The 26284-nt window shown below is 39.2% G+C and overlaps 1 protein-coding gene and 1 long non-coding RNA gene across 2 annotated transcripts; both read left to right on the forward strand.

Moving 5' to 3' along the window:
• The first annotated feature begins 22 nt into the window (after positions 1-22).
• On the forward strand, positions 23-26147 carry LOC146454292 (zinc finger FYVE domain-containing protein 1-like). Its single transcript, XM_085095603.1, has 11 exons — positions 23-207; positions 399-515; positions 2343-2871; positions 3597-3814; positions 4464-4561; positions 6405-6516; positions 6873-6970; positions 20684-20801; positions 21893-22063; positions 24230-24441; positions 24856-26147. Exons 1-11 carry the CDS (start codon positions 85-87, stop codon positions 25256-25258), a joined length of 2199 nt encoding a protein of 732 aa, XP_084951729.1. The 5' UTR covers positions 23-84; the 3' UTR covers positions 25259-26147.
• On the forward strand, positions 8818-10772 carry LOC146454293 (uncharacterized). The gene is made up of 3 exons (XR_014859288.1): positions 8818-8867; positions 9298-9368; positions 9829-10772. It is a non-coding gene; the product is annotated as an uncharacterized LOC146454293 (long non-coding RNA).
• Positions 26148-26284: the final 137 nt, after the last annotated feature.

A 26284-nucleotide genomic window follows, 5' to 3' on the forward strand; every position in this document is an offset into this window, starting at 1 on the left:
CGTTCCCAGATCACAAGAGTTTTTCCAGTCAGCACTTTTGCAAAAATTTTCTTCCATTTTGGGTTTACGAACTGGAGTGACTTCATGAAAGTCACTGAAAATATGGCTGCTACCCTGCCCGATAGCGAAGATATCAGCGAAGCTCTACGTCTGAACCTGCGAGCGAAGAAATCGTCTGCTCAGAAGACATCAAAGAGCAAATCTAACGTAAAATATATTGCTTTGTTTTTTGTTGATATTACATCTGAACAGAAAAGGCTTTTGATGCACAGCTGAATTCGAGATTCGATGCAAAGAATAGTTTACTAGCATTACCGTAAATGGCGAAAGCTTTGAGTTTATTTTTAATGGGGTATGTTGTTTTTGTTTTTGAGATTTCTTTGTGCTTGTTTAAACAGGAAAGTAAATTGACAATGCCAGAGGAATCTACATCGAATTCAGCATCTTCGCAAAAAAACATGGCTGAGGATGATCAAAGGAGCTTCTTGCTACTGGACGAAAAGGAAAATCTTCAGGTGCGACAAAATTAAGAATAACCGATCACGAGTTCGCGATTACTAGATACGTAAACGTGTTCATAGTAGTGGTATATATTAAATTACAAGCCGGAATATTTTCCTTTCTTGGTTGAGCAGTCTTTCTTTATCGGTTGCATTCGTACTTTGAACTCCGAAAGTATAATTTGTCAAAAGTAAGAGATAAATTACGTCCAGTGTCTATCCTCCATAAAGCTATATAGGTATGTACAGTGCCAAAGGGCATGGTTTTTGAGACTTTTTTGGCCTGAAATAGGGTATAGATTTTAACAGTTTTGGCCTGAAAATGGGTATGGATTCTACAGTAGAACCCCCCCCCCCCCCCCAGCCTGTTCTAGGAGTAGTGGGTAGTAGGGTATGGTGTCAAGTAAATTGCAATTAGTGAGCAAATATAAAGTGGAGGCTGAGCAGAGAAGGTGAGTTGTAGGAATTCAGATGGTGGGAAGGGGTGTGAGGTAAATAAGAGAATAGTACTTTTTGCGCGTGCTGATTGGCTTACACGGAAGTGATTAGCCAAGTACTCTTCACCTCCGAGCAGCCGAAGAGAAACAAGATGGCTTCCCGTTTTGCCACGGCTACTTAAGAGGGAATTATTTTGATAAACAAGGCGGCTGTTAAAAAAACACATAAATGGCAACAATGTTTGGTTTGATGGCACTAAATGGTAACTTATTTATAATCTTTTCGTCTATGTATTCTAAGGCGAAATATGAAAATACAAATCCCTTGTTTATGAAAACTGCTGAGCACTAAAATTACAATGAAACTACATCTGATATTTTTCAGCATGGTTTCAACAACAAGACGAATTTCGCAGAAAAATTGAAGAAATGACACCGTAGGAACTAAACAACTGTCTTTAAAAGTTTTATTTGTCTGCAAGAAAGCGAGATGGAACTTTCCACAATAAGAAATCCCTTACCGCGTGTCGCGCTAGATTTTAAAATTTCATACCATTTGTCGGTATATTGTCAGAAGTAAAATAATTTTTTGGTCTACTAGTTATTCAGCTTGTGTGGTATACTAAAACAATATCACCTCAGTGTTGGTGAAAGTGATGGATATTAATTACCATCACTATTCACCTCCACTTCGATGAATAATTGTTAATTCTAATTGCCTGAATGATAAAATAAATCACTTTATTTAAGTGTCAATGTGTTTAGTACAGAGCACTAATTGGGGACACTTTCCATATTGAGTTTGAATTTAGAAGTATTGGTTTTTGAGGAGAGGGGAAAACTGGAGTACCCAGAGAAACACCTCTCAGAGCAATATTCATTGCTCCCCACTAGATCTGAATACCTGGAATAGGCTTAAGGTCCATGGGCTAAATATTCTTTATGTAAAATATAGGCATACCATTTTCAGAAATGGGATCATGAAATCTCTGATGTCATGTTGACTGGCTACAATAGAAGTGTACTAAATTTATTGATTTGATCGCATTAGCAAAGCAAAGTAGTTTTTAAATTTAACAAAATAATGTTGGTACCATACCGTTTCCAGAATCGTTTCCCTTCGCAGCTAAAGGTCACATGGTACAAAATCCACCATGCTGGAGAACAAGCTGCCCACTGGGACATCCAAAACAAAGACAATTCAACTTTGACTGGACACAGTCGCTTTGTTTTGGACATCACAGTGTGGAATTTGCTATCCAGCATGGTGTATTCTGTACCATGTGACTGTTATTTTATTAGCTGCAAAAAGGGGCCATTGCCATTCACATGAATTTTAAATCACCTTAATTTTCTCATGGCTTCATTTTTAATTTTTATCAGCTCAATACACATTTGTTTTCAGGTTCATACTGTAGATGAATTCATAGCAAGGCTGTCATGTCATGGTGCAACAAACATGAAAGTTGTTTCCATATTTGGAAACACAGGTGATGGAAAATCACACACTCTGAACCACACTTTCTTCGATGGTGAAGAAGTGTTTGCAACTTCATCATCGCAGCTTTCGTGCACAGTGGGCGTGTGGGCCGCTTATGATGACGTCAATCATGCCGTTGTATTGGACACTGAGGGGCTTCTGGGTGTGTCCGGGAACCAGAACCAACGCACAAGGCTCTTGCTAAAAGTTCTGGCAATATCTGACATCATCATCTATAGAACAAGAGCTGAACGGCTTCATACGGATATGTTCACTTTCCTTGGTGATGCATCAGATGCATATCTAAAGCATTTTACGAAGGAGCTGAAGGATGCTACTGAACGATGTCACATGGATGTACCTCTCTGTAGTTTGGGGCCAGCAGTGATCATTTTTCATGAGACACAGCATACAAATATGCTTGGGATGTCGCAAAATGATGGTGAACCTTCAGGTGAGGAAAAGGTTAAACAAAATAATATAATTATTTGTCTCTTCAAATGATTGAAGCCAGAATGGGAAGTGCACACTAGACACAATTGTAGCACTACACTAGCCTGATTCTCAGACAGTGTATAAAGTCAGGGCCGCGAGCGATCTGGACTGTCTGAGAATCAGGCTGGCACTACAGGTCCTAATTGAACACAGCAGATGCTTTCAAAGGGTGTTTAACCAGCCAAGGTCTACACATTACACCACATGATGTTGGCAAGATGGACAAAATTACTGTACTTGTGCAGTGAATACGAGGGTAAAAGTTATGGGAATCATAGTCATTAAAGGGTGTATTCGATTGCCCCTATTCTGGAATAGGAATACATAGTCAATCATTTCAAGAAATCCCTGGAAAAGAGGCTTTTGGACTGGAGTTACAAAATCGCTCTTAAATTATCATATGTCAGAAAAAGTTTGCAGAAATATGTCTTCCCAGATTTTCCTTAAAAGAGAAATCTAACAGCTATTCCGCTTATTCTTATTCCAGAATAGGGTCAATCGAACGCAACCAATAGTCATTCATAACATATACTGGAAGGTATTTTTATAATTTATAAATTTATACACTGTATGTCTATTTATGATTATCATACTATAACTGCTGGAAATTATGCAACATTTTAATATGATCAACTTTGAGCTTTTCTTTGCTGCTTGGTATTTGACTTAAATTTCTGTTTCAAGATGCAACAAGAAGGAAGAGCCCCGATGAAATATTGAAAGAGAGGTTTGCTGATGTTGGCCGGATTCCTCATGCTTTTAGCTCCCTTAAATACTTGGGTACAAGAACCACGACACCACCAACCAACTTTACAGAACTCAAACAAGCGGTCACTGATGGTCTAGTTAACAACTCAGTTCGCTCTTCACGCTCACCTGCCGTCATATATAAAGCCTTGATGGTAATTTACCAATATATGTGCTTTTTGCTAGCAAGTGCTTTACTGCAGCTTTCAATATCATATGGACTCTGAACTTCAACCCCAAATGATGATTTGCTTGCTAAATTATTAGTGTCAATCATAATTACGGTGACAACCGGCTGACCACAAAAATATGGAAACTGACAAAGTGGATCTAAATCCGCCAATCACAGCGCACGATTATGACCTTTTTACCCCATTGAGCCAAACATTAAACATTGTTTTTTAAGAGGTCAGTGATTGACGCCAGTGAAAAGATTGATGGTTGAATCTTGAACTTCAGAGTCTGCATGTTATTGAAAGGTGTAGTAATTGATGAGTTAACGGTTTCCCTTATCAACATGTAAAGCAATTCATTTTGGTGCTAAATTCCAACACTGCTTAGTAACAAACAAAAACAAAATAAACAAATTCAAAACAGATTTTCAAAAGGTGCTTGTAATTTTATTAACTTTAAAAGCTAGTTAAATTCAGTAACCTTTTCAGTTATGTACTACTTTGTAAATCATAGAATTTAAAATTAATAGCGATTGTTTATCGCATCCCCTGCTACATACAGTTTTAATACAGTTTCAATGGTGTTAATATCTTTTTATTGTTAACTCAACTGTTTTCCTTCTGAATTTAGCTCCTGAATGAGAAGTTTAGTGGCGGCATTGAGAGGACAATACCCAACACCTTTCCTGATGCATACTTCACTTGCCAAGCTTGCTGTCTGTCTTGCAAGTAAGTCATCCACATTATCTCTGATCTGTTGCATACACTCAATGGAACTCTTAGCTTACCATCCTGCAAAACACAGCTTATACCACCGCCACCTTCCTTTCTCAACCATCGATTGTAGTAATGAAAAGGCTACTCTCAGATCTTTTGAGTGCCAAGACTGTTGCACAGTGTTAGGAGCTCATTAAGTCCATCAGAAAATGAATGCACTCACAGAGAAAAAATAAAACCTTTTTATTCTTTGAAAGCCGCTCAGACAAAACTTACAAAAACTTGCACTCAAGCGCATGGAAATAAACGATTGTCATTGGCTCTTAAAATCAGGTGATGTGAAGGCTATTGCATGATGCATAATGTTACACACAGGATGCCACCCCCATGGGGCTTTCACCTCATTGTAGTGAAGTAGAGAGTACTGAATTGAGTACTTTCAGCTGATCTCTTTGGAAACAGTTGCTGCATAGGGTACTCACACTTCCAGGGGGCAATGTCCTTGTTGTGGTGCCTGGTGGTATATTATTGAGTACTTTCAGTCCCCTTACTTGTAGGTTACATTGTTGGTTAGGGTGATATTAATTCTTATTTTTACCTTGTTGTGGTGGAGTAGCTCTTGTCATGGACGCAGAAAATTACATTACATCGTAGATCCAAACTGGGTCACTTATTCAAGAGGGGTATAATTTTCAGATTATATTATTTGGTGCTTATAAGTGTTTCATGGAAGAAATATGATGTTATGTTTTTGGCCTGGTGAATAAATGGTAGATGAATTTTTCAGTCACTGACTGAAAAATTCATCTATCATTTATTTCACCAGGCTAAAATCACAGCGCCACATTTCTTTCACGCACACAGTATATACAGTGTTGTACCACTCATTAGCATTTCAGTCCTGGCAGTTTGCAGATTGTTTGTCATATGAACCTAGTTTAAAGTGCCTATAACCCCCAAAATTTTTTCGCTTAAATAAATCTTTGCACCTGTTCGAAACGCATTGAGCCTTTTTGCGCCTTTTTTCAACTAAACTTGACTTTTTATAACCTGTAAAAGTTACGAAATCTAGCCATCATCTGTCCCATGACCGAGCTGGTAAGGGGAATGGGTCTATTCCTTACATGACGTCACAAACTGCTTTGCATGCATTTTCACAAAGACTTAATACAATGCAAATCAGTTTGTGACGTCAAGTAAGGAATAGACCCATGCCCCTTACTAGCTCGGTCATGGGACAAATGATGGCTAGATTTCGTAACTTTTACAACCTATAAAAAGTCAAGATTTGGTTGAAAAAAGGCGCAAAAAGGCTCAACGCGTTTCGAACAGGTGCAAAGATTTATTTAAGCGAAAAATTTTTTGGGGGTTATAGGCACTTTAAACTAGGTTCATATGACAAACAATCTGCAAACTGCCAGGACTGGAATGCTAATGAGTGGTACAACACTGTATATACTGTGCTCGTGAAAGAAATGTGGCGTTGTGATTTTAGCCTGGTGAAATAAATGATAGATGAATTTTTCAGTCAGTGACTGAAAAATTCATCTACCATTTATTCACCAGGCCAAAAACATAACATCATATTTCTTCCATGAAACACTTGTAAGCACCAAATAATATAATCTGAAAATTTTGGAGGTTATGGGCACTTTAATGGCCAGAAGCACCAACGAGTTTCTTGAAGCTCAGTGGTAAAACATCTGAACTACGTGTAGTAGTCGGAAGATCATAGGTTCGAATCTCGTTGGGAGAATTTGGTTTATTTTTTAAAAATTCCGAGTATGCTTACGTCACTGACTGAAAATTTCATCCATTACATGTAAGTCTGTCTGATAAATTGCCATGATTTCAGTGCACGATGTCAAAAGAGTATGAATCACGAAAAAGATGAATCAGCGGAACATCAGAGCAACAGCAGGTGTCACTATCAAGCTCAGTTTGACAACAGGATCTACACATGTAGGGTGAGTTTAATTTACCCGTTTTGCCCAACCATTTTGGTCTCAAGTCTGAAAACAGTATGGATTTTACAGAAACGGGTAGACATTCTAGAGGCCAGGTCTGGAAAAGGTTACCGGAAAATTACACATTTTGGCAAAATTTCGAGGAGTCCCCTAATCCCCCAGGAATAAACGCTGATGCCACCTGTAAGTTCAAGGTGGAAACTGACTGGAGTTCCTTTTTTTTCTCATTTGGCATTTTTACGCATTTCAATCATCTATGTTCAGTGCAGTAACTGCTGTTCTTTGCTGTTATTTCACTCTTTCTCTTTCTTTTCTCGTGGCTTATATCATTTGCTTTGTCGTTATTTGTAAACCAGGGTTGTTATGAGAGAGGTAAAGAAGTGGTCGTGGTTCCCAAAATGTGTTCATCGAGTGACTCCTCTTGGCTGGGGTTCGCAAAATACGCCTGGTCTGGGTAAGCTTTGCAGTTTGTTTATCGTAAAATTTAATCGAAGTATAAAAACATCGTTTGGTTTTATCAACAGAGTTGATGAGGTAATTTGGCTATCGCAAACTGGGACATTCGAGAGGTGATATTTTGAGCGTAAGCCCTTCGTCAGGAATCACTCTTACGAAGGGCAAACGCTCGAAACAATGTAGGATACTTTTCCACGTGTGTAATCCTTGGATTGTACAGTAAGCGATTAGTCAGGCCGTTTGGCTTCGCAAATCAGTGAAAATGACCCAGGCTGTATCTTGTAGTTTCACTCACTTGCTCCTTCCCTCGCTCTTTCATTAGCCTGCGAGCAAGCTCTCTTGGGGGTGGGGGGCGGGAGGGGGAAAGAGGAGAGAGCTTGCAACGATAGCCTGCGTGGCAGGCGCTAGAAAGGAAAAGGGATAAGAGAAAATTGGGCGCGCAAGAAACGCGCGGCGCGAGGGAGAGGGGAAAAGGAAGCTTCCTTTTCCCCTCTCCCTCGCGCCGCGCGTTTCTCGCGCGCCCAATTTTCCCCTCTTCCTTCCCCTTTCTAGCGCCTGCCACGCAGGCTATTGCAACGATGTCTCAGGAATTTGAATAGCCTGCGTAGCAGTCGTTTCCGTTTCCATCAAGCCAAGCGGGTCAAGCGCGCGAGGGCATTTGGCAAAAAGAAGCAAAAAAGGTAGGAGCGGGGGGGAGGGGCGGGGAAGGAAAGGAAACGCCTGCCGCTGAGCCCAGACATTTTACCGAACGCCCCCAAATGGCTTCGCTCCCTTGGGGCCTACACTGTCACGTCAAATGTCACATGAGAACCAATCTGAGCGATGTGAAAGGTACACTTCGCAAGACGGGAATCCTTGCTGACAAAAACTATAGTTTCTCTGATCGGGTATGCCTACCGAGTGCCACAAAAATCAGAAAACTTAGTGAAGGATTTTACTTAATTGTGAGCATACTATTAAGCCGATTGACCAAAAGTTCGAGGTCACAAATCAAATGTCGTCCCAAGGGTCAAGCGAATCTTGCCGACTGCAGTGTCAACGCCACAAAACTACTGGACATAAAAAATGTCGAAAACTTGACACGGTCCGGCCAGGGCAATTTTTTTTTTTACGCCCACTTCAAGATGGCGGACAGTTACCGTGACAGACTGGTAACTAGCAAGTCAAGTAGAGTAACACAACATTACTTCCGGTAATTTCGCGTGTTTCCACGGCTTCTCAAGACGTTGCTTTTACCTGTTTTTACACTGAGACACCAGACATCATTAGCGAAATGTAACTTTAATGAGCTGAGATCAATTAAAGTGCGGATAACCTTGTGAAGAATACTTCTCAAATCGCCTCCGAACATTTTTATAGTCTTTAGTGTATCGAGCCCCTTTCTACGGCTAACCCAACCTCTACTACCTTTAAAAAATATGTCTCGAACTTTTATAGTGTCACCATTCCTTGAGTACAGTTCAAAGCTCAGAAGACATTTTTCTGGTGGGCGTAAAACGAAATCGATTTTCATTTTACGCCCACTTTTTGGGCCCGCGGAAACTAACGAAGAAACTGGGCATGAAAAAAGTGCGATCGTTCGTTGGGAAGCTGGTAACTAAGAGATATGTAAGTTTTGGCGGCAAAATTGTTTCCATTTCGCGGTAATTTGTCACACTCGTGGAAAATTCGTCTATTTCTCTGTTTACACTAGTTTTCTGTGCGATCGATTGGACATGGCGTTATCAGTTGACAAGTGAGTGTCAGTAAAGCTGTACCTTATACAGCTAGACATAAAACATGATTAAACCAATACTTTATAGAGTAATGATACACTTCCACTTAAGGCTGGTGGTCTGTGTTTAGTGGTGCCTGTCACTTCCATGAAGAAATTGGAGGAGAGCTAACCAGTACAGGTTTGTATACATGCAATTATTAAAATAATACAAAAATAACAAATAATGATAAAAAAAATAATAACAATAAATGAATAAATTAATGCCACAAATGTGAATCATGGCTGCCCCTAATGACTTTCCAGCACCATGTTATAACCAACTGGCGGGATGCTGACCAATGAAGGCTATTTACAAACTGTAGAGTAGTTGAATTTGAGACTATGGAAGAAAAATCCAGATAGTGGCAGGGTGGAGGATTTGACCCCTAGTGGGCTAACTAATAGGCCACGCCTAGTTATTAGTGGGCTTCCCATTGAGAAGTATTCTAGTTACTACAACAAACAAAAATAACAGTGCCCATGTTTGCATGAGGTATGTGACAGTAGTAATTTTGCACAGATAAACAAAGTCAATATCTCCAAATATGCTATTTTATTCTCCACTTCAGTAAAGTGTACAATGTGCCAACATGTCAGCAGCAGAACAATCACCATGTTAAATAACAGTATCGACATACAGGTAGATGTAACGGTTAACTTGCACTTTTCAATAACAGGTGGAATCTGAAATACAAAACACTGCATGAGCAGATGGTTGATTTTTTTCCTGCCATCAATCAAACAAAGTGGATCAAAATCCACCAATCAACGTGCACGAGCGTGACCTATTGATCCTGTTACTTTGTTTCTAAAGCTTCCAGTGCAGTCATTGACGGTAGCGAAAAATGCAACTGTCGGCAGTGATTTCAATTTCGGATTTGGCATGTTATAGCAAAGCACAGTAATCAACAATGATGGGCTATGCATAAAGGATTTGTGTCAATCATCAAGAATTTTGGTCATATTTGTGCAAACAGTAACTACATTTTAATATTAACAATTTATTCAATTTTCTCATTTACAAAAACGTTTCCTATCATGGCCTCTTAACCATCACCATACATAGTCAAATGGAATTATCTTTTCTTATTATAAAATAGGGGTCCTCCCAATCACTGGTTGAAGCACTCGATAATATACAGACAAAAATTCTTGATGGGGAAAATCGATGCTTCTGCGAAAGGTTAGGAAGTCATGAATTTGCAATATGTCTCACAGAGATCATATTAGATTGTGTTTGCGTGTGCCCACAATACCTATTGTGCTTGGTGTTGTACACAGGTGTAATGAGCTGACCAGGGCTGAGAAAGACCAATTTGTTGGTAAATGGTCCAAAGTCCTCACATTCCATTTAAAAAGGTAGGTTTATTTCGAAGAATTGGTTTTGAAAGTTACATAATTTTGTGGAGATTTTTGTCTTAGCTTCTTGTATTTAATACCTGAACTCTAAAGACAAGGGATCCTTTTTTCCCTAATATTTGCAATAATATATTGCAGATTTGAGAGAATAGGAAATAACAAATTGAGGAAGAAATTTATATACCCTGCATGGTTTGACTGCTTACTACTGAATGAGCCATCAAAGGTATAATTATTTTTGATACAATAAGAAAGTAAAATATCATTTTGTTAGAAAAGCTGTAAGTAGTGACATACCCTAATTATTGTCTGTACTATCATTACCGGTATATAGCTTTCTTTTAAGAATATTAGTATTATAGTTGAACCTCCGCCAATGCACAGCTCCCGTAAGTGGACACCTCTCAAAAGCAGACACCTGTGCTTGGTCCCAAAGGTGTCCGCTTATGGGAGGTGTTCACTTATGGGAAGTTTGATTGTAGTAATTTTGATCTCTACAAATAAACTGGGTTGACATTCAAAAAGGAAAAGCGATGAAATAGTCCACTTAGCTTTGTTGACCAGCTGATACAGGTATGAACAGGAACAACTTGGCTAACACAACGATCATACTTTATTCAGGCTGTCGGTCATGTTTTTTACACACAACTCACACTTGTTCCCATGCGCAACACCACTGACCAATTACAGCAGTCCTACCAACAGCTTGAAAGAAATACTCCCTTGTATTTATTTTGGTTGGTTGTTTAACTGTAACCCTATAGAAAAGATGTATAAATTCATACTTTCCTTATTTCCATGGTAACATTTGTGAAAGTTTTGGGATAACCTGAAACTGGGGCCACTAGCTGATGAAACACTTGCCTTCTGTTCATGTTTACCACAACTTCCACTTGCCATATCCATCTCCATTTATAGAAATTGATTCAGGTTAGAATTAACAACATTACAGTCTGCAGGCTCTCTGACAGTGACCACCTCTTTTAGCCAACCACTTTTCCTGACATTAAATAGGAGGTTGCCTATACCAGTATTTGAGAGGTTCCACCGTATTACCATTTAAATGTTTATCTAAGAAAGGGTACACAACTATAGAAATAGTTAAGATTATGCCTTCTCTAATTGTTTATACTATGATTTTTTGCTTACATAGAACAGCAATATGTACGAGTTGCAAAGTGTTGTTGTACATAGTGGTACTAAGTGCAAATGTGGCCACCATTATAGCTACTGCAAAGTGGACCAGAGGTGGTTCTGTATGAATGATGAAGTGGTATGTTAAAGCCATACATACAGTTTCTTACTTTAAAATTTTTTTGCAGGTTTCTTGTGTATCACATAACGAAGCTCTTGGGCAAGAGGCTTATCTTCTTTTTACCTCCTTCAAAATAATCGTGATACAAAAGAGATTAGCCTTTATTTAAAAGGAGGGATCCCAGCCTAAAAAGATGTACGTGTGTGTAGGGGGTGAGGGGTTTGGGGGGGGGCATCGGTACAATTTAGGGACAGGACGATCAATAATTTTGCCAACAATAGAACAAGGCCAATATCCTGCCATCTTGACCTAAGCTTGGCCAATAAAAGATTTATTATATGCATCCATGAGTAAACGGGTAACAGGTAATCCTAAGTGGGCAAGATGGCTCCATCTTGATCAGGCGAGTAGCCAATCAGAGCACAGGATTCACTTCATCTTACAAGCGATGCAATAAAATTCCAAATTATACAGTTATATAGTTATTGTAGGTTCCAAAGGGGGGTGACAAGTTAGAAACAAGATCAGAATAACAGCCAGCATTAATTACTTTGTTAGTTATTAGCAGGCAGACGGCGTACGCCAGAAAAATGTGGAAGAGGAAGCAACTCAAAATGGAGTCTGCTTCAATGGACAATCAGTGCTTGACCCCAATGTTCATTAGATTTAACCACACCATCACTAGACCCAACAGACATTACAGAAAACAGCAGTCAAGTTGACAGTATTGACGAAATGCATCCAACCCTGGTGAAAATCTTTGGAGGATCTTCAAAGATCTTCAAAGATCCTCCAAGATCTGCAAAGATCTGCAAAGGTCTTCTAAAGATCCTTGAAGACAAGGATCTTTTAAAGATCGTCGCAGATCCTAGAGGATTTCTTGAGGATCCTATAAAGATCTCTTGAAGATCCTGATGGGGATCCTTTCAAAGATCTTCTAAAAGATCCTGCAGGATCCTCAGAGATTTCATTAGGATCCTGCAGGATCTTGAAAAAGATCCTTTAAAGGATCCTTTCAAAGATCTTTGTCAGGATCCTTAAGGATCCTCAAGGATATGATGAGGATCTTACAAGGTTCTTGTAAAGAACTGTTCAAGGATCTTCCAAAGATCTTTGTCAGGATCCTTAAGGATCCTCAAGGATATGATGAGGATCTTACAAGGTTCTTGGTAAGAACTGTTCAAGGATCTTCCAAAGATCTTTGTCAGGATCCTTAAGGATCCTCAAGGATATGATGAGGATCTTACAAGGTTCTTGGTAAGAACTGTTCAAGGATCTTCCAAAGATCTTTGTTAGGATCCTTTAGGATCCTGAAGGGTCTTACGAGGTTCTTAAAAAGATCTTAGAGGGATCCTATAAAAGATCTTTGTCAGGATCCTTAAGGATCTGATGAGGATCTTACAATGATCTTCAAAGGATCCTATCAGGGATCCTTGAAAGATCTTTGTCAGGATCCTTAGGAATCTTCGAAGGTTTGCTGAGGATCTTACAAGGATCTTAAAGGGATCCTATTTTATCTCTTTCAAAGAACTTTCCCAAAATCCTTAACAGTCATCATGGATCTGATGAGAATCTTAGAAGGATTTAAAGAAGATCCTTTCAAGGAGACAAAGAGGATCTTAGAAAGATTTTTGAGGATCCTTTCAATGATTTTTGTCAGGATCCTTAAGGCTATAATTATTATAATGATGTTACAAGGATCTTTAGACAAACTTGTAATGAGAATCTTATCAGGTTGTTAGAGAGAACTTTGCAAATCATGGTCTTGTGATTAATCAAAATATAGGATAATAAACAATTCACTAAAAATAATATTATTGGGGTTGCTTTGGAACCAAACAGGCTAATTGCACCAATTTTGCAGTCGTGGAGGAAATCACCTTTCAATCATGCATAAACCATACATAGTCACATGGCAAATGCAGTTATAAACCTCACCTCAAAGGCAACAGAACTAAATATTTTTTTCTTGCAAAGAAAGTAATCAGTCACATAAAATCTCAACAAAACAAGATTTCCTGGGTCCACAAATATTTTCACAAAATGTGAAGACAAGCAATGACTGAAAATCTCTTTCTTCGACTTTGACAACACAAGAAGCTAAAGGACGAAACTTTACAACATTAGATTGTGATCAGTCGATTCAATATTAATTTTTGTGATTTTTGGAGCTGCAATGGGCCAATACTGTGGAATTTTCAGGTAACAACTGATGTTAGCCATATCAATGCATGAGTTATATTTATTCCTATTTTACCTGATAGGGAAAAAATAGAGAGTCTATTTTATTTGTGTATTATTTTTATTTTAAGCCTCTTTTAGAGCAAGATAGAACAAGGTGTTGTATTTTATTACTATTTTCCCATAACAAACTGAAAAATAGCCTGTAAAACAGCCTGTAATCCTATATCACTATTGCTCCATAACATAGTAATACACTGTTTTATTTATATTTTTTCTACAAATAGGATAGGCAATGGCCAGTTAGATTGTCTGTATCACATGTTGTATGTACATATTTTGCATACACCAAGGGAAACTTCATCTTCCTAATCTAAGGTGAAGTTACTATTTGTATTCATCATTGTTGATGTATACACCGTCAATGTTGAGCCATATAAAATAGACAAATGCATGATGTATACTTATTGCATGTACACTTTTTTGCTCAATCTAACAATTACATATACCAGGTACTTCTTTGCAATAAACTTATAAACTTAAAGCTTATGTATGCAATAATAACAAATGGTTTGGAAGAAAGAGCAAGGATGTACTTATTTTCTATACCACAAGATTGAGCTTTATTTTTGTTATATTAATTGGGCAAATAAACACATAAAACCAAGATGAGCAACTGATATTAGTATTTGTAACCGGCCTGCTTTCCAGGAAAAGCTTTAAAAAAGATGAAGCTTATATTAAACTTGACTTTATACATGTAGTACACGTCGCTGAAATGCATTTGTGAAAACAATATTACATTCAGACCTTCTTCGATGGATTTCGACTCCATTTGATGCCAAAAAGAACAACAATGCTTTCAATCATAATACCTACAACTTTCATGCACAGTGCTAGCTTTTAAAATGAGCAAGAAAACGTGGGGTCACAGCAACACCGGCAGCCATCTTGGATTTCATTCAGACTGGGTAGACTGGGCACGAACAAGGCCATTTTGGTCAGCAGATATGCCACTGCAGGCTCGCGGAAAAGACCGTTTCATTTTCGATTTAGGCGGAATATTCAAGAAAACAGGAGACATTTCCCATGGATTTTTACCTCTGTTAAGCTTCAAAATGTTGGGTTCAAGCAAAAAAATGTGGATAACTACTTTTAGCAAGAGGTAAGCTTTGAAATCAATAATTTTGATTGAAAAGACTGCATGAAAATGTGTGATTTTATAGATTTTCGATGGGAATTTCGAATGCATGTGCTTCTTGAATCTTATTTGAGCTTAACTGCAAATTCGAGATTGCTAAGGTAAACATTCCCTATTTATTTTTCTTATACATGTAAAGCCTTTGCAAACGTTTTTGCAGAGTAATTTGTAGCCAGGTTGTTATAATGTCTTGGTATAAGCTGAAGACTTCGTGATCTTGGTTTGATTGACGTTGCATGAAGATCTGGAGTTCATGATCAACTTCATGGAGTGTATAAGCTTATATTTTCTGTAGCACCATGAGTTTTACTCAGAAATCAACAAGATTGTTACAGATGAGAAGCTCACTGAAACATGCGTCTAAAAGCGTATACTTGGCACTGCCCAGATCACTGTCACAGTGATCACTGAGTGACCACTGGTCACTTAGAAGAACTGACTTAAAATGCACTTTTTTCTGTTGTACTGCAGATTTTCAGCTCAATAATGTTGTCAAGGCTGATACTCAATCGTGCAGCTTCTGAGTCAAGTCAGCAAATCCTGCTCAATAAGCTAAGTCACTTATGACCGTTGGACTCTATTTTAACTGATTTGATTTTGTTGCAAATCATGACTTCTGCTACTCCTACTGAGAAACAATAATTATTACCAAATAAACTTTTGTAACTTGCATAATGGAGTATTGGTCATTACTTGATATCATATACATGTAGTTGAAAACAGCAAGGGTACAATCAATATTTTTTTTACGAAATATCCAATCATTTTTCTTTTTTATTTAGCACTTTCCCTGAACCTTTACATACAGTGTAATTCAAGACAAAGCCATTTTCTGAATGTTTCTTTCCTGAGACGTTTACTGTGAAATTGTTTTTTGCTGTTACTTGTTTCTAGCTCTGGCTGTGGAATACGGTCGGTGAATGACAAATTTATATTGTGTGTAATGCATGTAATTAACCATCCAGATATAGTTAGAGAAAAAATCAGTTTGTGAAATATGCGGATATTTAAATAGGCTAGAGCTGAAAATTAACATATTAATAGATGGTTAAACAAATACTTTAGCGCGAATTAAATCAGTTTGCACGTTCAGTTCTGGTTTCAGTTTGCGTATGAATAGCATCTCATGAATGAGGCAATCAAATTTGCTGGTGCATTTCGCAAGTACGTGAAACCGTTCTAAAAAACGCTGTGGTATCTGGTCATTATGTTGAAGATGGTAGTGTTTGTAAATGGAAGACGGCTTTCTTCAGAGTTCAGCGAACATTGTGAAACAGCAACTAAGTAAACTAAGTTTAAACGTAGGAACTGCCATCCAACCTGTGTTTGTGAGTCAAAAACTCAATGAAGATCTCGAGGTACAAGAAGCCAAGCCCTCCATTGTCAACCAACAATGTGTAGTATACAAATTTAAATGTAACCTGTGCGATGCAGGATATATGGGGTATACGTGTGGGCACCTGCATGAGCGCGTAGACGGACACAAAAGAAAGTCGTCTTCCATTTACAAACACTACCATCTTCAACATAATGACCAGATACCACAGCATTTTTTAGAACGGTTTCACGTACTTGCGAAATGCACCAGCAAATTTGATTGCCTCATTCATGAGATGCTATTCATACGCAAACTGAAACCAGAACTGAACATGCAAACTGATTCAATTCGCACTAAAGTATTTGTTAAACCATCTATTAATATATTAATTTTCAGCTCTAGCCTATTTAAATATCCGCGTTCACAAACTGATTTTTTTCTCTTGATAATGGAGTCAAGATGACTCCGAAACGTCGAGCCTTAAATCTCTCTGTAATTTTTGCATGTCTTTGCTACAGCAAATCCCTTTTAATTAAAAGATATAGTTAGGTGCAGGAATATATGAAGTATTGACCATGAAATCATTTGCAGTGGCAAATGCTACCACTAATTATTAAAAGACATGAACTATGATAATTCTAGGCTTGGAACAAGGAACCATCATCACCTATTTTCAACCTACATGTATTTTATAGCTATTTTATTTCTGGATCTATAAACCAGCAGAGTGCTATTTTAACCCTATTTTAACTTGCATTTAATGCCCTATTTTAAACCTGTTTTAAAGGTATTTTTGTACCATTTTCTATTTTTCCCCATTAAATTATCCCTGTTTTATGTTTATTTTAAGCCTATTTCATTTTCTCATCAAATTATATTCACAAGCTTTTCAATTTCATGATATAAAATCCCATGAAAACCTCTTGAAAATTTGACCTTGAAAATCTCCTGAAAAGCTAAATGGGAATTCCATATTGTGCCTACTAAAACCGAAGTATTTTTGCGAGCTTTATGACTGTTAGAAAAGCAGATCTTAGCAAGGGCTATTGGAATCCCTGAGTAGTCACGATCCTTGAGAATTTGTGCAGAAACCTTGAGAAGATCCTTCATGTCCCTTCCTTGCAGATCTTGCAGGATCTTTGCAAATTTTTTACTATCCTTGCAAGAACCTGAAGGATCTTAGCAGAACCCTATAACGATCCATCAGGTCCCAGCAAGGCTCATACAAGGACCATGAAGAATCCTGCAAAGCCTCTATCAAGATCCTTAAGGTCCCTGCAAAGAACCTTTAAGATCCTTCAGGATCTTTTTAGGTTTTTTCATGATCTTAAGAGAACCTGAACCTGAAGGATCTTAGCGGGACCCTGTAAGGATCCATCAGGTCCCTTTAAGGATCCTACAGTACAAGGACCATGAAGAATCCTGCTAATGCCCTGTTAAGATCCTTCAGTTCCCAGAAAGATCCTTCAGGTTCCTGCAAAGATCCATTGAGATCCTTGAGGATCTTTAAAGATCCACATAAGGATCTTTTGTGGATCTTTTTGAGGATCTTTAAGGATCTTGATTCATATCCTCAAAGATCTTGCAGGATCTTGTAAGAACCTTGAAGTCCCTGCAAAGATCCGTTAAGATCCTTCAGGATCTTTGCAGATTTTTATAAAGATCCTTACAAGAACCTTAAAGGGACAGTATCACGCTATTTTTAGTAACACATTGAAAATCGGAAAGACGCTATTCGGTTGATAGCAGCCAAGATATAATGACAGAATACCATTAAAAGGCTATCAGAATGCAAAGAAACTAGCCACGGATATTTTCGCCGGCAGATGACAAAGATAGAGAGGGGTTCAAATTTGAAAACGTCTGGCAGACGTTTTCAAACTTCGCTGTTGTAACGCACTAAAAATCGCCGGTTGTACTATATTTTGGTTCAACCTTTCGTCTTAGAATCACTATTAACATTTCTTTAAATTAGCGATTGAGAAATCAAGTAACACAGTGTTCAAAGTTTAAAGTTAGTGAATTTTGGCCAAAAATCATGTCATCTCCCATGATACTGCCCCTTTAAGGATCTTGGCAGGGCCCTGTAAGGATCCTTAAGGTTCCTGCTACAGGATCCTGCAAGATCTTGCAGGATCTTGTAAGAACCTTGAAGTCCCTGCAAAGATCCTTGAGGATCCTGCAGGATCTTTGCAGATTAAGCAAGATCCTTGCTGGATCTTGCAGGATCTAAACAGGATCCTGAAGGATCTTTGCAGGGCCCTGTGAGGATCCTAAAGGTTCCTGCTAAGTTCCTACCGGATCCTGTTAAGATCCAGCAAGGATCTTGCATAATCTGCAAAGATCTTGCAGGATCCTCAAGGATCTTTGCAGGGACTTCAAGGTTCTTACAAGATCCTGCAAGATCTTTGAGGATATGAATCAAGATCCTTAAAGATCCTCAAAAAGATCCTCATGTGGATCTTTAAAGATCTTTAAAGATCCTCAAGGATCTTAAAAAGATTTTCACCAGGGAATCCACCCCATAGCAGAAGGTCCGTTTAGACAAAGGTCTATGAAGTGTGCAATGACATTGTCTCAAAATTAAAGAGTGGGGATGGAAATTTTATTGTGGGAGTCAGCTAGTTTGTTTCAAGGTATGAAAAACTCAATGAAGGGAGTACCTGTAGCGTGATACCTCGAATTGCATCTGCGCTACATACTTTTGCAAGCCGTCACCTTAACAGATTCCAGACTACAAAAAAAAAAAGGATTGGAAAAAGAAGAAAGCTAGGTGCAATCTACAGTAACAGGCCAGAGAAGAAAGGGGATTTCCTGAAGGATGAAGAAAACTCGAGCAGACTGACCTCCAAAACCATTTACAAGAAAGGCTGAGGATGAGGGCAATGACAGTGATGAATTTGATCGGTTTAGTCTCAGATTTCGTGTCAGGAAACGACCAAAGGTACAGAAAAGAAAGCATGATCTTGCAAGTAACATTGCAAAAAATCAGCAAAATTCTGGAAAGTGTTAACAATTTAGGCAAGTGGTTGAGCTTAAAGAATCACAAGTAAGAGGATGTGACTGTGATTAACAAGGTTAGAGGAACACACATTCAATTACAAACAGCATTTGAGGGAGTTTGGGAGAATTTGAAAGTTTATGCAAGGCAAAGGGGTACCCAAACTCCCTCAAGTGTCTGCATCAGTCTATGTAAACACATGCACAATTTTCTATTTACAAGTTTTGTGATTGGTTGCTTTTTGCATACCTTGATTGCACTTGATTACCCTCTGTATAAGCAGCTGTCCGTATTGAAACGAGCCGTACAAACTTGTACTCTCCAGAGTTCAACATTTATGTCTTAATTCATTTCCAGTCCCTTTTCCTGTAATCTTTCATGCCCAGTTTTCTCGTTAGTTTCCGCGGGCCCAAAAAGTGGGCGTAAAATGAAAATCGATTTCGTTTTACGCCCACCAGAAAAATGTCTTCTGAGCTTTGAACTGCACTCGAGGAATGGTGACACTATAAAAGTACGAGACATATTTTTTAAAGGTAGTAGAGGTTGGGTTAGCCGTAGAAAGGGGCTCGATACACTACATACTATAATAATGTTCGGAGGCGATTTGAGAAGTATTCTTCACAAGGTTATCCGCACTTTAATTGATCTCAGCTCATTAAATTTACATTTGGCTAATGATGTCTGGTGTCTCAGTGTAAAAACAGGTAAAAACAACGTCTTGAGAAGCCATGGAAACACGCGAAAGCGATCGCGAATTTACCGGAAGTAATGTTGTGTTACTCTACTTGACTTGCTAGTTACCAGTCTGTCACGGTAACTGTCCGCCATCTTGAAGTGGGCGTAAAAAAAAAAAATTGCCCGGCCAGGGAAAAAAGAAGCAGTGCAAGGAAATCGGAAGGATCTCAATTTTGCAGCCGGGTTACCGAGAACGAGGACGCAATTCTCAATATCGACAATGTGGTTTCATTGGAACACTCAACTCGTGTGAAATTTGTGATGTTGTGAACGAATAGCAAAGCCGCAGACGTGAGAGTGCCAGATCAAAAGGAAATCGTTGCGCTTCTAAAGAACGTTGCCCTAAAAAACTGGCAGTTCGCTGCTAACGCCGTACCGAAGCACTCGGAATTGAGTCAATATATTCAGAAAGCTTTAATTTGTGGCGTAAGCTGAAAGAGGTTCATATTTTTTTCGGCTGAGCCAAACACCAAACAAAAGCTTAAATTTGGCCTCAAACTCGTAGGTAAAACTGCAAGAACATCGCTACTTTGAATTTAAGCATTAGCAGCTTGACTTTGCTCGGGCCTTAATTCCAGAGAAAAGCTAAGTTATTTAGAGAAATTCTCGCAACCTTCACAAATAGAAAGTCCGCCACCATTTTTGTGTTGTCAACACGACGCACGCGAAGAGCAATCAGCATTTTGCGATGAAAAATTTAACGCAGAAATGAAAATTCCTGAGACATCGTTGCAAGCTCTCTCCTCTTTCTCCCTACCGCCCCCCACCCCCAAGAGAGCTTGCTCGCAGGCTACTCCTTCATTCTTACATACCCGTTTCAAAGGAGCGCAGTTTTGGACCCCTTTAAATTTCTTGCTTCCTCATAACTAATTTCTCCCTTAGCGTGGTCTCTTTCTTTTTTCCAGGTATGTTCTGGAGTGTGTTGAATGCGGTATCATCTACCGCAGTCGTCAGTACTGGTTTGGAAACGAAGACCCAGTCAACACGGTCGTCAGGACTGAGCTTCGTCACGCATGGCCTGGGGTGAGAGCTTTTCGTCCGAGTTGCTGTGAACCTCACTATGAAAGCGAGGCTAAGTACAAAACTTTTGATATCAAAATTAGTTTTGCTTGCATGTGAATGAAAACTAATCTTTGCACTTAGCCTCGCTTTCATAGTGAGTTTCAAAGCAACTCGGAAATGGTCTATTCGCGGAAAGGGGAAAGCGATGCAGTTACAAATAGACAGACTGGTTTTATTAAAGTTACTTTAAAGAAAAAAAAACATTGAAACCGAAGCCGCGTTCATCACAAGCGATGGTTTTATCACTGAATAAAAACCGCGTTCGTGTAAACTCTGTCTGAAGGAACTCATAAGTTGTACGTATATTCTGTCATTACCATTTGTAGTAAAACTCAATCAACTGTACGAATGGTGATAAATAACCTGTATAAACTTAGCCAGCACATCGCTGATTCGTAGGGATATGCTCATTCTGTTACAATTAAAGATTCATGTTTTTAATTGCCCGTCCCAAAGTTCATAAAGAGACTGAGCCCTAGTTTACACATTGTTCAAATTTCGTCATATGAAGAAATGAACCCCATCGGCAGAACTATCACGTAAAGGTTAGTAAGTTCACTAAGTTTGGTCGTGTTTTATTGCATATTAACCATTAGCTGTGACCTGTCAAAGATAGCCCAATTCCAGGCAAATGTCTCTAATTCCGAGACGGCATTCCCCAAATCCATACAACTGAAAGTCTCTGATTTTTCCGATTTTTGAAAGCCTTCTACGTCGTTGTAATCTAACGGCAGAACCGCAAAATCGATAAACTAGCTACGTTTAATGCGATCTTTCTTGTGATGGACTCCAATTTCTGATTAAATGCAAACCAAAAACAAAACAAACAAAAAAAAAATCGTCTCCAGCCTCCTTTTGAACTACGGAACGAGCAATAGATGATCATACCTATTATCATTCCGCAAGTAATTCATGTTAAGGTACCATATAGTCACCCACATAACCTTAACCCTAACCCTCCATATAGTCACCCAACCTTCCATATAGTCACCCAACCATCCATATAGTCACCCTTACTTTACTTTGAATTATATGCCCATCATTCTCTGCAGGAAAATTTGGCTCCGCTGGACAGTGGTAACGCGGCGCGGCGCCTTTTGGATAACGTGAGTTACGTGACTGAAGCGGTCAGCAGTCTGAGCATTCCCCCGAGTAAAATGCTGACCAACTGGATCACGGATCAAGTGGCGCCCGATTACTGGATTCCTAACTCAGAAATTACAGTGAGTATCAAGTCGAGCTACTTTACGATGAAGAGCCCTTCGTGACCTTCAGAAGGCTTGTTTATTTATTAGTCAGCGAGCGCAACAATTGTACTTGGAATAAGACACCATGCATTTAATACAATTACATACAGTGCTGCCGAATTTGGAAACCCTATATTTACATTTCAGTTAGCTTCTTTTTTCAAATTAATTAAGAGACCGATTGAACCCCTCAGCTTTCATATATTCTGCACATTTTACTTAAGGTTCAGTTGTGGAAATGATGTGGCGATTGCCAAAGTGTAATATTTAATTATAAGTGATTTTGCCAGACGTAAAGTAAAACGGACAATTGCGGTTGTATCTTGCGTAACGGTTCCACGTACTGAATGCGAGGCTGCTTCTGCAGTAAAGAGTAGTAAAACTATTAACTTGTAGTTTTTATCGCCAAATCGACTTGGGTTCAGTTGTTTTTTAGTTATAAAAGGATTACTGTGCAATCTGGGTTCACTATCGCAAGAGCTACGACTGTTAAAATTTGACCGGCCAAAAACGGGTAGTGTCCGAGCAAAAACATGTTTGACCGGACAACGTGACCGGCGCCTGCCCGTTAGTTATTTGCAGCCCTGAAATCAGCTCTGTTGATAAACACATTCAATTCGTTTCTACTCCCCACCGACTCAGCACCACAGTTTCTTTAGAAACCAACCTTCTTTCCTTTGTGTTTTTGCAATGAAAAGGGTGTCGCTGCAAGGTTGCACCCGAGTTATGTTGAAAAAAGTAATTGTAAACATTTTTTCGCAGTTTCCGCGTTCTCAACCGAGGCTGTTGCTTCAATGTTTGAGTTTCTTCTTTCCCCTGCAAAGTCTAACGTCGATTCGTGTAATGCTCGAGCGCGCAGTGCTTTCCTGTGGGACATTTTTCTCAGCTGTACGCGGTGGTTCTATCATTTGTGTCTGTGGAAAAAAAAAAAGGAAAACGCTTACCTTACACCTTCTTCAATTCTTGAAGTAATGAAAAGCTTGTAAATTTGTAACAATCCTTTAATTTCTATCAGCTTGCGAATCCTTTTTGTTTTGTATATTCACTTGTTTATTTACTACTTATTTAACTTTTATTTTAGTTGTGGCTGTCAATTTGTAAACACCAAATTAATTTGTATTTAGTTTAGTATAGCTAGCTTTAGCTATTTGCGGGTAGGTATAAAACGCACGTGCCCACTATTAAACGATGTCTCTGCTAGACGCTCACTTTATCTTGCACTCGTGAAATCTCAGTTATCCTACGCGACCCAGGTCTGGTCCCCGGACAAGATTGCATTAAAAACTCAAATTGAAAGGGTTCAAAGGAGGGCCACAAGGTGGATCCTCAAACAACGTGTAGGCGTGATGTCATACAGCGACAGACTTTTAACTTTGAAACTTCTTCCTCTGACGTTTGACCGCGAACTCAAAGATCTTGGTTTTTTTTACAAATGTCGGAAAGGTTTTACTGATCTTAATGTTTATGATTTTGTTTCTCCTGTTTCTCACGGCCGAACCAGACTAAGTAATCCTTATAACCTTAAAACTCCTGTATGTAAAACTAGCACTTTTCAGGCCTCTTACTTTAATCGTATTGTTAAGCTCTGGAACTATATCTGTAAATTATCACCCCCTACCAGTTTTTCAACTACTGCTTCCTTCCGCAACTTTGTTACTGAGCACATGTTTCACCTTTTGCAAAATCACTTCGACATATCTTATCCCTGTACTTGGTCAATTGTACGATCCTGCTCCTGCCATCCCTAGTTTTTTAGCGTCTTTTGGTTGTTTGTGTTTTAATTATTATTTGTATCATGGGAGGTGCCTCGCATGGGTCCTCGCGTCCCGTTCGCACCTGCCCTTTTGACCTTATCACTTTTCACGTATTTTTCATTTCTTTCTGGTTGTTTAATTTATTGTATTTAACATGTGTGATGGTCAATAAAGCTGTAAAAAAAAAAAAAAAAAAACCAGCTTGTAACTGTCTGTTTTAATAAAGTGTTGTATTGTTGTATTTGTTGTTGTTGTGGACGAAATCCTAACAAGTGACCATTAAAATTAACATTCATACACAAAGGCGCCTTTTGCTTTTTTAGAACATTCTCTTGTTCAGAAAGATTACAGTTGAAAGAGGGATTTTCTCCATATTTTCATCGCACAGGTGTGCCAGGTTTGTCGTCAAGTGTTTGAGGAGGGGGACACAAAGCATCACTGCCGTGCCTGTGGAGGAGGAGTCTGCGATGCATGTTCAACCAATAAGAAGCCAGTACCAGAGCGAGGTTGGGGTACAGCACCTGTGAGAGTGTGTGACCGCTGTTTTGGAAAATCGTCGTCTACAATAGAGATGCAGCCGCAGGCTGCTTGTAACTTGAGGTAAGATTCTGGGCTTGGGCTGTTCACCAGGTGTTGAGCAGTGTGTTTATTTGTTTGGCTCAATGACGAAACCACCTACCTCTCACCATGTCTTGGATTGGAATCCTCTTGGACTTGGAGTCATGAAATGATTGAGTTTGTTGTTGGTATTCGTGCTTAGCCTGAGGATTTTATGCCTCCGTATACTTCGAGTAGCCTCTTACTTCCGTGCGGGTGAAACACGCGAGCGAGCGCGTCCTCCGAGCGTGTTGTGCCTCCTCGCAGGAGGCGATTTTCGTGCACGCTTAGGTATTTCGCCTGAGAGAAATTACAGACTACTCCTGAAAACAGACAAACTTTCCTTAATTTCTGCTAAGAGCTATTGCTTTTGTCAGTGAGTGAGATAGTTAATTATTTTTTTTTTCCTTTATTCAGTGATTTGTCAGATGCGCTGGATGAGGAAGCGCCTCGTGAGTTAGCTTGCACTGAAGCAGGCCAGACGCTGTACACTGACCAGCCGTTTGGCCCCGTAGCTGCTCGGAAAGTCACCGAAGTCGTCCAGTCAGCTGTCGGGATTTTAAAAACCGCCATAGATTATCCCAAGGAGTTTATTACCGACGCGGCGAGGCCTGGATACTGGGTACCAGACTCCGAATTTGTAGCCTGTGGTTGCTGTGAGGCTGAGTTCAAAGGAACCGACACTAAACATCATTGCCGTGCCTGTGGTATGGGCGTGTGTAGTAACTGTTCAGAGAGTCGGACACCTGTGCCCTCTAGAGGATGGGATCACCCGGTGCGGGTTTGTGATCAGTGCGTTGCCAAAATGGGAAAGCTTTAAATTAACTGATCCCATTCGAAGTTCAACCACTTCTCTGAGGGGAAATCCAACTAAAATTGACTAAGTTTTGTGGAGAAGGTGAGCACATGACGGTAAATTTCTCATTGTCTCAACTTGAATGCCGTTCCCACCTGTTCTGTTACTGGATAATTCGGCCATATTGTACAAGTTGAACGAATTGGAATAATCACGAACTCAAGTACGACAAGTAACGCGAACTTATATTTTCAAGTGACGTTTTCGTTGGCGTTGCCGTCGTGGTTCCTTAAAGTCCCTGTTAGCTTACGTTTGAAGCTTGGAATTTTGCATTTGGGAACCGTCTTAACGTTCTCTAATGAGTCGCTGAATGTGAGACGTGAAACGCGCGTGCGAATAGAAAAACGTTACCTCGTTGAAATGGGTTAAACTTGGGTTTCGAGTGTGAAATATATTTTCTATATGGCGTTGGCTCCACTAGTCAACATTTTCATATACCGTTTTTGGATCTTGAGATTGCGAGCAGTTTGATTAAGTATTTAATTTCATTGAATGAAACTCGCGTATGCAAGTGATAATGGCCTTGTACCAATGGTCTTGTACTGAAGCCCAGCTTTGTTAACCATAACACTGGCATCGCCTGTATTCATGCGACGAAAAGAACGGGAAAACTTCAAGAAGATGGTTGTAAAATTCTTATAACTCAATGTCAGTTTGGCTCGGGTATATCATAAAACTAAGGGTGTTTTCCATTCGTTAAAACTGGCCAACCAGACCGGTAAGCTCATAAAAGTTTTATCTTAGTCTTTCTAATTTCTTCAAAATAGCGCGTACCATTTTCGGAATGATTATGTTTCAAGAGTTTGTAGCACCATCCCTTCAAAATGACGCATTCGATTCACTGACTGGTCGGCCAGTTTTGGAAGATGGAAAACAATATTAAGTGTCCAGTTTGAAACCGTAACAATAATGTGCATAGCTTTTTTAAAAAAATACTGTACAGTCTAAAGTATATAGTAGTAGGAAAAGTGATTCATGTAAGCTGCAACT

The sequence above is a fragment of the Pavona decussata genome, unplaced genomic scaffold, assembly GCF_977016875.1.
Source record: "Pavona decussata unplaced genomic scaffold, jaPavDecu1.1 SCAFFOLD_303, whole genome shotgun sequence".
In the NCBI taxonomy this organism is placed as follows: domain Eukaryota; kingdom Metazoa; phylum Cnidaria; class Anthozoa; order Scleractinia; family Agariciidae; genus Pavona; species Pavona decussata.